The 18516-nt window shown below is 41.7% G+C and overlaps 1 protein-coding gene across 5 annotated transcripts in view; it reads right to left on the minus strand.

Moving 5' to 3' along the window:
• The window catches only part of PPP1R13B (protein phosphatase 1 regulatory subunit 13B), a 94299-nt gene that overhangs the window by 59453 nt on the left and 16330 nt on the right, over positions 1-18516 (minus strand). For 2 of the 5 annotated variants that reach the window (XM_029061824.2, XM_029061798.2), the window contains exon 1: positions 10513-10686. The exons of 1 other annotated variant lie outside the window; for it this stretch is intronic. In XM_029061824.2, the coding sequence (XP_028917657.1) occupies positions 10513-10638 (126 nt within the window). In that variant the 5' untranslated portion in view covers positions 10639-10686. Of the gene's footprint in view, positions 1-10512; positions 10687-18516 lie in introns of those variants that run through there. 2 more of the 5 variants (XM_029061850.2, XM_029061834.2) reach the window with 1 other exon arrangement.

The raw sequence follows: 18516 nt of genomic DNA on the forward strand, positions 1-18516 counted from the left end.
ACTCCTCAATCCTTTCCTCCACCTAACTTTTCCATCACAGGGAAAAGTCATCCCTTACATCACCACCATCCTCCTCATCTTTGAAACCAGCAACCAAGGCTGCATTACCCCAGACTCCTCCATAGCTTTCAACATACTGTGTGCCGCTAAATTCTATTGCCTTTTTTTCTTCATAACTTTTCCAAAATTTGCCCTTTCCTCTCCATCCAAATGGCCCCATATTTGTACAAGCCCATGTCATTTCCTCCTCTAGACTGTGAGCTCATTGTGGGCAGGGGATGTGTCTGTCATTGTACTGTATTCTCCCAAGCGCTTAGTACTGTGCTTTGCAAACAAAAAAACTACTGAATGATTGAAGCACTCAATAAATATGAATGAATGAATGGCCTGACTACTACATCAGCCTCATCAATGTTATTCCGATCACCCTCTCTCTGGTCCATACTTCATTCTGCTCCCCAGATCAGTTTCTCCAACATTACACACACACAAAAAAAACACTTGCTGGCAACAGAGATCTTCTCTCCACTCCTCAAAAATTTCCAAAGGCTTCCCAGTTCTCTTTGCAGGAAACAGAAACTCTTTATCATTGACTTTAAAACACCTAATCAGCTATCTACCTCCTATTTATCCACTCTTCTTCCACTTCACTTGTACTCTTCGTTCCGCTCAACCTAATCTACCCCTTGTGCCTCTTTCTCATCTCTCCTACTGCTAACCTCCTTTCCCAAGCCTGCAACTGCCTTCCATTTCAAACCTGCCAAACTACAGCTCACCCCAACTCCTCCAGGAGGCCCTTCTTCAATTAATTTCTAATCTCTTCATGTTACATCCCTTAAACAACACCCTCCCCCCTTTTATGGCATTTATTGAGTGCTTATTATGGGTCAAGCACTGTTCTAAGCACTGGAGTAGATACAAGTTAATCAGGTCAGACAGAGTCCCTGGCCCACATGGGACTCACGGTCTAAATCGGAGGGAAAACAGGGCATGAATCCCCATTTTACAGTTGGGGAAACTGAGGAACAGAGAAGTTAAGTGACTTGCCCCTCCCTCTCAAGACCGTAAACTCATTATGGGCAGGGAATGTGCCTGCTAATTCTGTTGTACTGTACTCTCCCAAGCACTTAGAACAGTGCTCTGCAGAGAGTAAGCACTCAATAAATACCACTGATTGACTGGCTACCTTGCCCAAGATGACAGGGCAGGAAAATGGTGGAGGCTGGATTAGAACCAAGTCTCTGGCATGCTCTTTTCACTAGGCTACACTGCTTCCCCCTCAACACTTCTGTATCTCCTACATACTTGTGTACTCACAACCTCCCAGAGTGCTTACATTCACATCTTACATAACCCAACACTTAGGCACTTACACATATTCATTTTTCCTTCTCTATACCTATATAATTATTTTAGAGTCTGTCTCCTCCAACAGATTGTAAACTCCTTAAGGGCAGGGCTCATGTCTACTAATTCTATTGTGCCTCCCAAGTGTCTTGTGCTGTGCACATTATTCGTTGAATAATAATTAAAAATAGTATTTAAGCACTTACTGTCCTAAACCCTGTAGTAGATACAAGCTAACCCGATTTGTAGATAGCTCCGTTCCCACAAAAGTCTCACTAAGAGGGAGAACAGGTATTTTATCCCCATTTTACAGATAAGGAAACTGAGCAACAGCAAAGTGACTTCCTCAAGGTCATAGTAGTCAGTAATAATAACTATAGTACTTAAGAGCTTACTATATGCCAAGCACTGTACTAAGCCCTGGGTAGAGACAAGATAATTGGGTCAGACACAGTCTCTGTCCCACATAGGGCTAACGAGTGGGGAGGGAGATATGGACTCACCATGCCAAATTGTACATTCCAAGTGCTTAGTACAGTGCTCTGCACATAGTAAGCATTCAATAAATACTATTGAATGAATTTTACAGATGAAGATACTGAGGCCTCCGGGAATTTAAGTGACTTGCCCAAGATTAGACAACAAAAGTGGCAGAACTGATTTAAGAGCCAGGTCCTCACTCTTTCCACTAGTCTATGTTGCAGTGCTCCAGTATTTTAGCCAAATTAGGACTGCCAAGCAAGTTCTACATTTAGCGCTTCGAACAGTGCCTGGCACATAGTAAGTGCTTAACAAATACCACAATTATTACAGAAAGGACAACTAAAAGCAATGCATAGACATGAACTATAGAACAGTAAAACATTCAATTATTAGTGAGTTTTTGTTACAAATAATTGAATTTTTCATAGGTTGGGCTTTAGGTGAAATTTAAATTTGGGAGAATAAATCGACAGATGTTTATCTCCAAATGCACACATCCTCAAGGAAATAATACTGAGGAACAATAAATACATGGATTGGTAGCTAAAAGCCTTCTAGTGCTTTTTTTTTCCTTTTTCCTGTCTCCTTTTAAGTGAAGGTAACGAAAAAGTCTTTTGCCTTCCTATGGGAAGTTGCCAAAGATCTCTAAATGAGTATGGAAACACAAGATACCAGCTTGATTGACACTGGACCCTCTCCTCACTGTCCCTTCTGCCCTCAGCCTTCTATCTTTGGAGAAGTCGAGCCACCGGAGCAGACCTTGGTCTTTGGGCAAGTGCTCCTCCCAAACATCTATGTCCATCACCCCTTAATTCTAAAGGCTGAGACCAGGAATCCTCTGTCTGCAAGCCTGGGTGAGATGGGGGAATATATCCCTTGAAGCAACTTGAAGCAATACTGGCAGTAAGTCTAGTTAATAATAATAATAATAATAATAATAATAATAATAATGTTGGTATTTAAGTGCTTACTATGTGCCAAGCACTGATCTAAGCACTGGAGTTGACACAGGGTAATCAGGTTGTCCCACGCGGGGCTCACAGTCTTCACCTCCACTTTCCAGATGAGGTAACTGAGGCACAGAGAAGTTAAGTGACTTGCCCAAAGTTACACAGCTGGCAAGTGGCGGAGGTGGGATTAGAACCCGTGACCTCTGACTCCCAAGCCCAGGCTCTTTCCACTGAGCCACGCTGCTTCTCTAGTTGATACCTCTTGTCATCAACAAATATTTGAGGGATAGTTGTGTGAGTGTATGTGTGTGTGTGTGTAGACACTATTTCACACAGTGGGGAAGCATGCCTCCTTCCCTAGCTTGAGGAATGGCCAACATAAGGATAAAACTGTATAAACAAGTTACTTGAGATCAAAAAAATGCACCTGCCTTTTTAATCTTTTAAACTCTTGAAAAAACAACCACATTTGTCTTAAACTAGCCAGAAAGTTAAAGCCTTAAGAGGAAGTTCATAAAGAGTCACTCAAAGAACAATAAATACTCTGTCAAGAGTTTCAATGGATTTGTGTTTTCAAGACATTTCTCCAACACTGGCAACTATAGTCTTCTGCATTAAAGAACAAGAAGAATATTGAGTGTACTGTACTAAGTGCTGGGGAAGAGACAGGATCATCTCTACAGTTTAGGAGGGAGAATAGGTACTGAATCCCGATTCTGCAGATGAGGGAACTGAGGCACAGAGAATTTAAGTGACTTGTCCATGGTCAAACAGCAAGTAAGTGGCGGAGCCGGGACTAGAACCCAGATCCTGATTCCCAGAACCGTGCTTTCTCCACTAATAATAATAATAATAATAATGTTGGTATTTGTTAAGCGCTTACTATGTGCCGAGCACTGTTCTAAGCGCTGGGGTAGACATAGGGGAATCAGGTTGTCCCACGTGGGGCTCACAATCTTAATCCCCATTTTACAGATGAGGGAACTGAGGCACAGAGAAGTTAAGTGACTTGCCCACAGTCACACAGCCGACAAGTGGCAGAGCTGGGATTCGAACTCATGAGCCCTGACTCCAAAGCCCGTGCTCTTTCCACTGAGCCACGCTGCTTCTCCACTAGGCCATGCTGCTTCTCAATAGCTTGAAACAAGCTCTTCTATTTAAGGGACTGCTCACAGGCTCATCCTCTCCAAATGACCTAGTGTTGGGTGTCTGTGTGTGGGGGGGGTGGGGGGGTCTGGTTACCTTCGGTGCCCTGCCCACCCAAGTGGATTCCTAAAACAGCCTCCTGGCTGATCATCCAGCCCCTAGCTGAAGTTCAGTCGATCCCTCCCGCAGGCTTAGTCTATTCCACCCCTTATAGCAATTATCTTCCTCAAGCATTGATCGGATCACCTCACTCCCCTGCTTAAAACCTACAGTAGGTCCAATCGGATTGTCTAAATCAGATTAAATCCAAATTTATAAAATTGGCTTCAAGGCTTCCCTAAATAATAATAATGATGGTGGTGTTTGTTAAGCATTTACTTATGTGACTAAGTCCTGGGGTAGATACAATATGATCAGGTTGGACACAGTCCCTGTCCCACTCGGGGCTTGCAATTTTAAATAGGAGGAAGAACAAGCGTTGAATCTCCATTTTACAGATGGTGAAACAGACAGGGAAGTGAGGTGACTTTGTCCAAGGTCACACAGCAAGCAAGTGGTGGCCCTGAGATTAGAACTCAGGTCCTCGGACTCCCAGGCTTAAGCTCTTTACACCAGGTCATGCTCCTTCCCTCCAAATGATCCCCTTCACCTCTCTGCCCCCTCTCCCTTCACTCCTATTGTATTTTGGCTCCTTCCTTCCTCTCACTCACTCATCCCAACCTCCACCAAGCCTTTGTTCCTGCTAATTAATCTCCAATCAATCACATTTACTGAGTGCTTACTGTGTGCTGATCATTGTACTACACACTTTTGGAGAGTACCATATAAAAGAGTTGGTAGACCGGTTCCCTGCCCAAGCCTAAAACACTTTCCCAATTCTTTTGGCCAACTTGAATATTCACAAACCCATTGTCTGTGATTCTTTAATGAAACCCTCACGAATGTCCCATAACTTCAGCAGCTCTACCCAGCCCTGGCACATTCAGCCAGGCACTTCTATTTTCTATTTTATTCCACTTCCACTTTTATTTACCAGACTAATATAACCTAAAAGCATTTCAATAGGGCAGAAATCAACCGGCATCGATTCCAGATTTGGACTGAATGCTAGGTATGGCATTTGCTTACCATACCCAGAAATGAAAACTGTGGAATTCAACTGAATTCAGTATTGAAACTTTAAACCGCATATACATGAGGAACTTTACTGTCTTCCTTGTCTCCACACCACTGATTCATCATCCAGCCCAGCCATGCTATTCTAGTTAGCATTCTGACCCACAAGAGTACATAAGATAGTCATCTGGATAGAGCTGTGTTCCACTTAGGGAGAATCGGGAAGGTGCCATCATTCCAGGCAGATTTCCTTGTCAGCAATAATAACAAAATGGCTACCCCAACTTCTGGAAAAGACTGTACTTCCCCAACAAAAAATAACAGAGACTAAAATCTTCCCAAGACTCTATCCTCAATCACTGAGCACCTCAAAGGGCCTCCATCGGAGGCTGCATATTGAACAATTTGAACTGATGTGGGAAGTATTTGGGAAGGAGCATGGCATAGCGGAAAGAGCCCAGAAGTCAGAAGGTCATGGGTTCTAATCCCGGATCCACCACTTAATAATAATTATGGTATTTGTTACGCGCTTACTATGTGCCGAGCACTGTTCTAAGCGCTGGGGTAGATAGAGGGTCATCAGATTGTCCCACGTGGGGCTCACATTTTTTAATCCCCATTTTTACAGATGAGGTAACTGAGGCACAGAGAAGTTAAGTGAATTGTCCCAGTTCACACAACAGACAAGTGGTGGAGCCAGGATTAGAATCCACGACCTCTGACTCCCAAGCCCGTGCTCTTTCCACCAAGCCACGCTGCTTCTCTGTGTGGCCTTGGGAAAGTCACTTCTCTGTGCCTCAGTTACCTCATCTGCAATAAATCAGAGTGACAAGCAACATGGCCCAAAAGTTAAAGCACGCATTTGGAAGTCAGAAGGACCTGGGTTCTAATCCTGGCTCTGCCACCTGTCTGCTGGGTGTCTTTGGACAAGTCTCTTCACTTCTCTGTGCCTAAATTACCTCATCCATAAAATGGGGATTAAGACTGTGAGCCCTATATGGGACAAGGACTGTGTCCAACCCAATTTGCTTGTATTCACCCCAGGTCTTAGTACAGTGCCTGGTACATAGTAAGCACTTAAATAAAACTATTATTATTATTATTATTATTATTATTAACTGTTTTGAAGACTTGTTAACCCAAAAAAAGGGGAGCAATGCTCAAAATGCCTTTACCTCCAACTGTTTTTTTAAAAATTAACAAATCAACCAACAGCACTTCTCAAGCACCTAATGTGCAGAGCATTACTGTTTGGGAAATTAGCATGCATGATCCCTCCCTTCAAGGAGTTTACAATTTAGAAAAGGAGACAGGCACAAACATATTCCAGAGAGGAGGAAATAGGATATATATTTATATTTTTAAGAATTGGGGTGATATAGACTGAATAGTTTTTCAGAAAAATGATCTGGGAACCAGAGTGAGGTATGGACTGGAGAGACAGGTTGCTTAGGAGGTCAGCAACGAAGCTACCGCATTAATCAAAGTGGGATATGATAAGTACTTGGAATACTGTGGTAACAGTTTGGAAGGTGAGGAAAGGGAGGATTCTAGAGATCTTGCGAAGATAGAACTGACAGGATTTGGTGACAGATTGAATGTGTGGGTTGAATGAGAAAAATGAGTCGATGATCATTCCAGGGCTATTAGGAGACTCCTGAAAATGGATAGGATTTTTGTCTCTTTCCTTCATGGTTATTGGTGCTTTTCCCTCTCTGCAGAGCCGCCTTCTTTCCTTCTCCAATCAACTTTTTCCACCTCTCTTATTCCTCCATTTTCTTCCACTCTCTTCCATCTTCCTCCTATTTCCCCTCTTTCCTCCATTCCTTCCTTCCTTCCCTCCATTTTTCTCACTTCAGCAATGCCCACCTCTAGTTTCTTCTATTTAGCTGTCCTTCATATAGAAAGATGACACTATTGACAGTGAAGGGTATCAACAGGCAGCAGCAGAAGCCCTTGTAGAAGCCAGTCACATCATGCACACCATCTCCATGCACACATGAAGCCGCATGGGAAAATGTATGGAAAATTTTAAATGTATTTATTTAGGTTAATGTCTGCCTCCCCCTCTAGACTATAAGCTCATTGTGGGTGGGGAATGTGTCTGTTTATTGTTATATCGTACACTCCCAAGTGCTTAGTTTGGTCTGCACAAAATAAGCCTTCAATAAATGCAATTGAATGAATGAATGAATGAATGACGGGGAGACTCAGGTCCTAGCTTTGGCTCTGTCACTGGCCTATTGTGTGTCCCTGGACTAGTCACTTAACCTCTCTAAACCTCAATTTCTTCATTTGTAAAATGGGGCTAAGTTACTTACTCTCTCTTCGTTTTGGGACTGTGAGCCCCAGTGTAGGACTGGGGTTGTGTCCAGCCTGACCATCACCTATCTACCCCAATGTTTAGCACAGACCTGGCACATGGCACACACTTAACAAATACTATGACCATTTTTAATCATGTGCCAAACCAAAAAGCAAGCACAGTCTAGCCCACACAGACAGCCCAATACACAGCCAAACTCTAACCGCACTATGATGCCAGGAGATAACTTTTTTGAATTAACTCCTTCCATCTGCACTCTTTCCCCATTTCCCTTTCTTTTAGGAGAGAAAAGCATCTTTCATTCATTCATTCAATCACATTTATTGAGCGCTTACTGTGTGCAGAGCACTGTACTAAGTGCTTGGAAAGTACAAGTCAGCAATCCCTGCCCACAATGGGCTTACATTCTAGAAGGGGAGAGAGAGAGACATCAGTGGCTACCACAGCAAAGGGAGGAAGATGAAGGAGGGGGAAAAAATATCACTGAGCTTCCCTCCCCACCTACCAGAGGCAGAAAGCAGCATGGTCAACCAGTCTTGGGATGGCAATCCTGTTCCCCTATAATCTTTAGGGCCTGCTCAGCTGAGGGACTTTAAAGGTGGATAGCTGGCCTCTGAATGTTGCTTTTTAACAGATTTGCTCACCTGCAATTTCCTTGAAAAATCTCACTTTATATGAACGACCTTAACAAAATTAAAATCATGGCTAAATCCTTAGACTCCTGTGAAATTCCTGTATCCTGTACTCCCTTTTGTGACTCTACAATTTGTGAAACAAACAGGACGGTTAGAATCTCTGTACACCAGCCATTATTCAGTGGTTAACCAACAGAGAACTCTATTCCAAAAGCCACTTGAATGGTGTCACCTGACAACCAGATCACTGTTCAAGTAGCAGAGTACAAAAAGAAAAACCTAGCTTTTGTTTGACTGGTTTTGAGTAACAGGGCATTTTGATCCGCTGCATCTCCATTGCACTTCACTCCATTGCTGCAGAACAATGCAAATGCCAAAAAAAAACAAAACCCTAAACGCAAAACCATGAAAGGAAAAAGACATTTCTATTTCAAAATTCATCATTATTAAGTTGAGTATTCACCCATCTTTCTCCTCTTCACTACACTATAATCTTTGAACAAAGTCTAACAATGTAAAAGACTGATGGGCTGTTTTTTCAGAATTGAAAATCCATTACCAAGCGTTAGGATAGAAATAGCACAAATTTCATTTTACCACAGTTTTCTTTAGGGACATCATAGCAAATACTTCATCCAACTCAACAAACTTCCAAAATTTACCCAAAATAAATGCCTCAAGCACCTGGTCTTTTCAGCATTCTTACATATCTTTTAAGGACAATTCAAATCTTGGCTGGCCTACTTTTATTCATTTCCATTTACTTCAAAAACAAAGCTAATTTCATCATGCTATAGAAAAAAAATCAATCAGTCAATGGTATTTGAGTGCTTACTGCGTGCAGAGAACTGCACTAAAACGTTCAGTAACATACAATGAATAAGAGTTGGCACACACGAGTGCAAGTATTTCAAAGGAAGTTGAAAATCATCTAAGTTCTCTAATCCAGATTTACCAAGTTTTCTTAAAGCACCAACTCAACTGAAGTTAAGGATGCATGTTAAGTTCAAGCTCAGATCAAACATTTCATCTGAAAAGTTTCCAAACAGATGGCATCCTCTAAAGAACGGAACACAGCATCTTTGCCCAATCTAAATAACTGAAGAATGTAACTTAGTAGATGACTCTGCTGGCTGTATCTACAAATATTTTTCATCACTGTTTAAAAAGATCTGTATAAAGGAGGTATTGCAGACACTGAAGAAGAGATGAGGAGAGTGAATGACAAGAGCACTATAAGGGGAAAAACTGAATATTTCCTTATCACATGGTTAAAACTCCAATGGTAACTTTCACCTTGGCTTCTATCCCTCCAGTATTCTAAGAAATCACTAATTGCACATAGACAATAGATTGGAATGGTTCATTTATCTTCAAAAGTAGTCTGAATGTATTTAGTCCCTTTAAAAAGTACTATAAGACTCCCATGTCCTTCACCCCTTAGATTCTCTGGCTGCTACACAACATGCTCAAGAAAATCCATGTGAAAGACAAACGAAGGACCTAGGAACAAACTTCGAAATCCAAATAGCTCTATCAGCACATTTTTACCTTGATTGGAGGGTAACCCCTGGATAGTATTTGAAACCCATCTTGTACTATCAGCATGGAGGAGGGGGAAATTAGTGGGTTGACCCAGGATGGAATATTAAAACAACACTTGGAGACACACTGCAAACAAAGCTTTTACTTTACAGAAGCCTTATCTAAAGCCAACAAGCAACTTATATTACCCTCCCCTTCACTTAGTAAAGTAAACCTTACAGCAGGTAGAGTACCATCTTATGTACTGTGCAGAACCACTAGTTCAAAAACACTCTATTAGACCCTTGGCCATAAATTAAACATAACTGACTTTTTAAAATAGATTCAGTCTAATTTATGAACTTTCAGAGCCCCAAATATTCCAGAATGTCAAAATTTACAGCAAAGAAGTGATCTCACATATTTTGCTTAATTTACCACAGCAAAAAAATCATTAAGCATCCAAGAAATTTGGTAAATTCAGTCTTCCCTTCCACCACCTCTGCTGCTCTTCCTCCCTCACCTGGGTCTGGAGGAAGATGGCAGTCACTTATGTCACCTTTGCCCTAGCCTGCTGCCACCAGGATCCAGAGGAGAGTAGTTCCGAACTCCCAAAATGTGTCCGCTAATTCTACTGTACTCTCCAAGCGCTTAGAAGACTTATTTTCTTTTACATTTTCTTACTCCACTTTGGTAAGAAGGATTTACAGCTGTAAAATTTGTTTTCTAAGTCTGTTTAGAAACTGCAGTCTTAACTCTGTTGATAAGAAGCAAGATTAATTCTTTTTTCATTTTAGTAAGCCCGCTTGTAAAATAAACCAAGCCCTTGAAAAATGCTGGGGAAGAAAATAAACCCAGGCTTGTTTATATGTAACAAACCACCACAATAACCAGTTCTGTTAATTGGACGATCAATTCCTCAGAATCAGACATGCAAATAAAATTGAAATATTTAAAAAGGAAAAACAGACTACAAAGGTCCCACCTTTTTGCCATTTACTCGATCCATTTTCTTACTTTTAGATTTGAGTCGAATTATTTCTGCTATCCAAGATTTTTCTTTTGACTTGCTTATAATGCTTGGAATTACCATTCTCCAAATAGTCTTCATGGATACAGCGTTAAGCAAAAGTGAAAAGCGGAAAGCAAACAGTGCATTTAGTCTAAAAGGAAAGTTGCAGTGCTTAGCTACAAAGGGACTATGCTTAAATGGCTGTCCTGAGTCCTAATGGCACCTCAACTCTGGTGCTAATGACATGAGTCATGATAAGACAGCCTAATGAAACAAGACAGACCACAGTTGTCACAGCAAAGTGATATGGTGGATGAGGTTTCACCTAATTAGGCAAGGAGAAAGTTTTGTCTTCTTGTTGTTCAATGGTACAAGTTACCTGGACCTCCATTTAGAACTGAGCACCAAGTCATTCTTAAATACAATTCTTTCTTTTAAACCAAGATAAGATTTGGGGGTCATTTAATCCAAGGATAGTGGGAGATGCCCAGAAACCTTTTTGAAAACTTTTCTTGAAAACTTTTGGTACCAACAGCTTAAAAAAATATCAAAACTTCCATTTTTCAAAGGAGATTTTGGCCTTGTTTCTAACCTTTTTATCCAAATGAAATACCTACACAAGCTGCCTTACTGAGGAATGTAGGCCACAGCAACCGAATTATGTCTGTTACCCGAATGAAGTGAGTTTCACAAATCTTGAAATCACTCGGCACAAATTTATCCAAGATCATGCTAAAGGTGAAAAAATTAACATTGTACTTTTTAAGTCAGTATCTTAGAAAAAAACACCCTTCCCTAAGAACATTAAGAAGAAAACTTTCCTAATGGGAGAAACCACTGTGCACACATCCTTCCATACAATGTGATTTACACAATGTGTTATCACTAAGATGACTATAACACATCGCTTAAAAGATCTATAGAAGAGAACTGAATAACCTCTTGCTGGAGAAGGGAGATTAATCTGTCCACCAGCCTAGTCAGATTTCCTGCTCTGAGACTTCCTTCTGAAGGTAAGACAAATGAACTATTCCCTGCCTTCCGGCTCTTTATCAGCTCACCTCTTTCACAGGGACAGACTAACCAGTACTAACTCGACCAACTATAAACATTAGGGGCAACGTGGGCTCCCCACTAAACAAAAAGGCAGCGATTTCTGCTCTCTCATTCTACAGTTCAGCTACTGAGATGCGATTTCAACTCAGGGTGCTGAAATTCTGGGGACTATATAAAGCTTTATAAAACAAACAAAAAACAAAAACAAAAACGGTCCATTTGGATTTCTGGGTGGAACTGGACCATGACTCCCAACAGATGCCATTTCAGGGAGAATGGAAGTAATTCTAAAGATTCTCCATAAATCCCTATTTATTGTTTACTGTGGCAGAGCACCGTACTATTTTATTAGTGAGGTGTATATCTCCTTGATTCTATTTATCTTGATGTTGTTTTGTTTTTGTTTTTTTCTGTTTTCCTTTGCTGTCTGTCTCCCCTGTTTAGACTGTGAGCCTGTCATTGGGCAGGGATTGTTTTTATCTGATGCCGAATTGTACATTCCAAGTGCTTAGTACAGTGCTCTGCACATAGTAGCGCTCAATAAATACTACTGAATGAATGAATAAGAGCCATATAGAGCATGGGGTATCTTCACCTTACCATCACTCCTTTTCAGGAGTAGAGAGGCATAATCCCTCCTGCAAGTGGTGTTTAATAAATATTGAATACGGCACCCAGCAGGTTCACTTCAGGAACAACAGTAGTTGGTGAGAGCCCAAGCAGTCTCCCACCCACTATTTAGTAAGTACCTACCAGGGAGCCCTCAGGACAGCCTTAAGAAATGACCTCTGCCCTCAAAGGGCACAGAGCCTTAAGAGAAGGAACAAAATAGAATTTGATAAACAAACTGTAGTGCAAAGAATGTGAGAGTAGGATTCCCCTGTATTAACTTATCGAGATCTGAAGTCCTTTACAAAGATGGGGAGGGTAGTAGGGCTCATAAATGTCCCACTTGGGCCCTGATGCTACATTATTCCTGGATTAATAAACAGAAGAAATGAACTGAAATCAATAAAAGTCACTAAAAGAGAAGCAGAAAACAAGTCTACCCAAGAAGAAATAATCAATCTAAATTACACAATGAAGACTAACTTGCTTGGCGTACAACTGTAAAATAGAAACGCTAATATAGATTGAATTGATTGATTCAATGCCATACTGGAAAATGAAAAGTCAACAACCACATTTCATTTTTTTAACAAATGAAAGAAAGAGTCAATTGTCTTCTTTTTTGGCCCAGTTTATGGCTAGAGATGCTGCAGTTTCGTCTATATTAAACTAATTAAACTAAAGTGTTCTGTTCTAAGCAGAAGCCCGAACAATGAAGGTTTACAAGGAAAGGCTGAAAGGATCAAGATTTAGCAAGAAAAGAGTTTGAAATAAGGACAGTCATAATAGCAACAGAGAGACAGAAGGGACCTCAAGAGACCATCAGATCCAGTCCCCTGCCCCCAATAAGCAGAAGGCATCAAGGTCTAGTTCTGATTCTGACCAGCCCTGCTGTATGACCTTGGGAAAACAGTCATTTACCCTCTCTGGATCTGTTTCCCCATCTGTAAAAAGATGGTTAATACCTATTCAGTTTGAGGATAAAATGAGATAAGCAATGTGAAAGCTCTCTGGAAGCTCTCTGACTGATAGAGGAAAGAGCACGGGCTTGGGAGTCAGATATGGTGGGTTCGAATTCCAGCTCGTGGATCAGTGGAAAGAGCCTGGGCTTGGGAGTCAGAGGTCATGGCTTCTAATCCCAGCACCGCCGCTTGTCAGCTGTGTGACCTTGGGCAAGTCATTTAACTTCTCTGTGCCTCAGTTACCTCATCTGTAAAATGAGGATGAAGACTGTGAGCCCTACGTGGGACAACCTGATTACCCTGTATCTACCCCAGTGCTTTGAACATTGCTTGGCACATAGCAAGCGCTTAACAAATACCAACATTATTATTACTATTATTATTAAAATGGGGACTAAGACTGTGAGCCCCACATGGGACAACCTATAACGCTGTATCTATCCCAGCGATAAGAACAGTGCTTGGCAAATAGTAAGCACTTTACAAATATCATCATCATTGTAAGCGCTTAACAAATACCGTCATCATTATTATTTATAAAAATGCTCTTCCAATTCAGGATACTCAGCATCCAGCATTCTCAGTTTCCTAACCCAGCATTACTCTAGACCAGTTTAGCTTCCATAAAGTACTTTGGAAACGCAGAGAGCTACGAAGATGAAAGGGGTCAACTAACAGGAGAAGACAGAAACCAACAGTGGGCCTAAATTCCACTGGTAGAAAAGAAACCCCTTCCAACTCCCCAAGTTGCCAAACACTAAACTATCTTGTAGAAGGCCATGGATGAGGAAAAAAAAAAAATACCGCCCAAGCAACCCGTGGCAGTAGTAATATCATTCATCAGGATTTAAGATTAGATATTTCTGAAAGGATCTCTGTCTACTGGGGTTTGCTTTAGGGCACGGGGCGCTTGCGTTAAGGTAACTTTGATGTGGACGTGAGAGAGCAGCATTTCGCCACTTCCATATCCCCAAACGGCTGCAATCATCATTATGGCAGCACCTGGGCTTTCCATTTCTGCTTCTGCTGATCTACTTCTTGATGGGGGGAGAAGTCTCAAGAGCACCGCTATTATTACAATCTTCGCTGGCTCAGGAATTTCCTATCTCAGTAGGGAGCTGTGGTAGGATTGGGGAGAACAAGCCATCCGTCCTTTCAGTTAACAGGTGCTGCTCTGCTCGGACATCCACTGGAGAGGTTTTTCTACTGGGGTTGGTTTGAGAGCATGTGTGAGGCTGATGAGGTCTGGGTGTGAGGGCGAGTGAATTGGGAGAGATAAAGGAGGTGAGTGATGGGGCAGGGTGCGGGGGAGTGTGTGTGTGTGTCTGTATGTATAAGGCAGCCGGTGCATATGGGGTTGCTCTTTTTCGAATCAATCAAGCAAGAGAATTTATCAAGCACCTACTCCATAAGGAAGCCTACCAGTTCCACTAGTAACTAAATCATCCCTGGCCTGCAGCAAGGCACAGGCCAGGAGATTTAAAAATTCATAATGTAACCATTTCCCAACCTGAAATTTCAACAGTTTCTGAAAAATAAATTAGGGGAAGAAATTGGTTCCTCCAGTTCACCTCTTGTATTTTAATTTTGTGATACGATATAACATGATGGAGGAATTTGGGGACGGTCTTCCCAAAACACAAGTCTGTTTGAGGTCCTACGAGCTGGTACAAGTACATTTGGTGTAGGAAGTGATGGTGGGCATGTATGTTGCGTCAGTTAAGGTGTGATGTTGCTAGGCTTCTCTGCCTCTGGCTTTACCTTCTTCTATGCTGAAGGGTTCTTAGTGTTTCTTTCTATGTTTGCAATTTTACAGTATTTAACATGGTAAAATAGCAATGAATTACTAGTGCTGAATTTAGTACAAAGCTTGGCATATTATAAGCACTTAAATACTATTAAGTGTAATTCTGTCAAAGCCATAGTGCACCTGTGTGCAGAGCACTCTGATATTATGATTATTATAATAGATTTGTCAAGCACTTACTATCTGTCAAGCACTATCCTAAGCATTGGGGTACATAAAAGTTAATGAGATTGGACACAGGCCCTGTCCCACAAAGAGGGAGTTGACCTGTTTTAAACTCCCATTTTACACTTTAGGAAACGGAGGCACCTCAGGACACACAGCAAGCAATCGGCAGAGCCGGAATTAGAACCCAGGTCTTCTGACTCCCAGGCCCATGCTCTTTCCACTAGGCCATGCTGCTTAAGTGCCTGAGACAGCACAATGGAATTGGTACTCATGAACCCTGCCCTCAAGGAGCTTATAATCAATATTTTAAAATTTCCATGGTATTTGTTAAATGCTACGTGCCAAGCACTGTACTAAGCTGTGGGGTAAATACAAGCTAATCAGTTCGGACACAGTCCCTGTCTCACATGGGGCTCAAAGTCTTAATCCCCATTTTGAAGATGACGTAAATGAGGCACAGAGCTGTGAAGTGATTTGCCCAAGGACACCCAGCAGACAAGTGGCAGGCCCAGGAGTAGAACCTGGGTCCTTCTGACTTCCAGGCCCGTGCTTAAACCAGTGGGCCATTACACTTCACACTCTAATATATTGTTCTATCTTCCCTGACAAAGACAGAAGGAAGTGATCGAGTATAAAAAGTTATATGTATATAATTGCAAGGGAGCACTAGCTGCTTTAGAGCGGGGAGGGTATGAGCGAGAGGTAGGAGAAGAGAGAGGGAAACAGCAAGTAGGTTAGCTTACGTGGAACAAAGCATGCGAGCTGGAGCTGTAGTGGGAGAAGGGAGTGGATACTTGGGAAGGAGAGCTGATAAGAGTGCTTTAAAGTGAAGGTCAGGAAAATCTCTCCTTAATGCAGGGAAGAATAGGCAACCATTCGATACTTTGGAGGAGTGGGAAGGCATACCCAGATCGAAGCTTTAGAAAAATCATCTGGGTAGCAGAATTTAAAAAATGGACTGAAAAGGAGAGCCTGGAAGCAGGGTGGCCTAGTGGCAAAAGCACCGGCTTGGAAGTCTGAGACGTGGGTTCTAATCCCCGCTCCGCCACTTGTCTGCTCTGTGACCTTGAGCAAGTCACTTAACTTCTCTGTGCCTCAGTTACCTCATCTGTAAAATGGGGATTAAGACTGTGAACCCCATGGGGGATAACCTGATTACCTGGTATCTACCCCAGCGCTTAGAATAGTGCTTGGCACATACAAAGCACTTAAAATACCATAATTATTATTATTATTTCTAAGTCCAAAGGAGGTTGTTGCAGTAGTCAAGCCAGTATATGACAAGCACCTAGACCAGCAAGTTGGTAGAGAGGAAGGGGTGGGTTCTGGAAATGCTGTGGAGGAAGAACCAGCAGGATTTGGCTGCAGACTGAATATGAGTTTTGAAATAGAGGGAGAAGTCAAGGGTAATGCAATGAGGCTTGGGAGTCAGAGGACCTGGGTTCTACTCTAGGCTCTCTCAGTTACCTGTTTTTTAACCTTGGGCAAGCTTAGAACAGTGCTAAGTGCTTAGAACCGTGCTTGGCACACAGTAAGCGCTTAACAAATACTATCATTATTTAACTTCTCTGTGCCTCAGTCTTCTTCATCTGTAAAATGGAGATGAAATACCTATTCTCCCCACCCCCTTAACTGGGAGTTCCATGTGGGACAGGGACCATGTCCGACCTAATTAACTTGTGTCTACCCCAGCACTTAGAACAGTGCATGACGCGTAGTAAGTGCTTAACAAATACAATAATAATAATGACACAATTATTATGGAGTTGAGAATTTGGGCGGGAAGATGAGGAGTTTCGTTTGGGACATATTACTGAGCTTGAGGTAACCATGGGCTATCCGTGTCCAGGGGTCCAGGAGGCAAGAGAAAATGGCAGATTTCACAGAAAGAGAGAAGTCAGGGTCATTTGAGGTAGACACTGTATCCAACCTGTTTGACTTGTATCTACTCCAATGCTTAGAACAGTTCTTGGCACATAGTAAGCGCTTAATAGCTACTATTCGGAAGCCATCAGCTTAGAGGTGGTAGTTGAAGTCACAGGAGTAGATAAGCTCACCAAAGGAAGGAGTGTAAAAAGAGAAGAAAAGGGGACCTAGAACAAAACTTGAGGGTCACCCACAGGTAGGGGATGGGAGGAAGTATGGCATGACAGTTAAGAGTTATGGAAATGTAGAAAAACAAATTTCATAATTGATTTTCTTTAGTTATGGTTTCAAATTATGTTGGTAAAAATTACACTAGAGTAGGCATGAGGAGGATGCAACTCATCTTTTAAGAAAGATGAACTAAATGGTTTTGAGATCAAACATCATCTGTTAATTCATTCACTTTAAAATTGCCTGTCTAATAACTACCAGAAAATGACTACTGGTAACTCCAGGAAGAGGGAAAGTGTTTAAACATTAGATATTTCAAAGGGAAGCAATAAAGAACAAGTCTTACCTGCTTTTTCTGATTAACTCTGACAACTTATTTTAAAAACATAATTTTGAAAATCTAATGTTACTTGGCATTGCTTTATGGCAAAATCTTGGCTGCAGTCACTCTCCAAACAAAAACTTTAGCTTTGAGGAAGGAGACCTTCACATTAGTTCACTAAGATAAAGTCATCTACAAATGTGAAATTAATCAGTCCAACATTTCCAGAACTCTAAGCAACCCACCAACCGAGAAGATGAGGAAAGCTGTGGCTACTGTTGTGGTCACTGTGGTGACTAACTGTGGTTGCCACGGCTGTGACTACTAGACTCTGAGCTGCAAGGAGTTTGACACTCTGCTCCTCTAGCTTCAATGCCCTCTTCTTTTTTGTGTGTTTTACGTTGTTTTTTCTATTTTTTACAGTTTCATCCTTTCTTATGTGTCTCCATCCCCTCTCCTTTCTCTTATTCTCAGATTGTGAGGGCCTGGAAGGGCCAGAGACCATGACTAAGTTTCACCTGGGTATTTCTTCCCAGCATCTAGTGCAGTGCTCTGCACACTATAAGTACTTAATAAATATTATCTCTACTACTAAGGATGGTATGAGAGTATTTGTTAAGCATTTACTATGTGCCAGGCACTGTTCTAAGCGCTGGGGTAGACACCAGCAAATCAGATTGGGCACAGTCCCTGTTCCACGTGGGGCTCAGAGTCTTAATCCCCATTTTATAGCTGAGGAAACTGAGGCCCAGTGAAGTGTCTTGTCCAAGGTTACCCAGCACACCACCACTACGTGGCACTCATATTTTATTATTAATTCCAGGTCTTCACATGAACTAGTATCAGCTGTAATAATAATAATAATAATTGTGGTATTTGTTAAGCACTTACTAAATGCCAACCACTGCACTAAACGCTGTAACTCCTCTGTTGTCCTGTGTGATAAGCAAGGCTAG

Source organism: Ornithorhynchus anatinus, chromosome 1, assembly GCF_004115215.2.
Source record: "Ornithorhynchus anatinus isolate Pmale09 chromosome 1, mOrnAna1.pri.v4, whole genome shotgun sequence".
NCBI lineage: Eukaryota > Metazoa > Chordata > Mammalia > Monotremata > Ornithorhynchidae > Ornithorhynchus > Ornithorhynchus anatinus.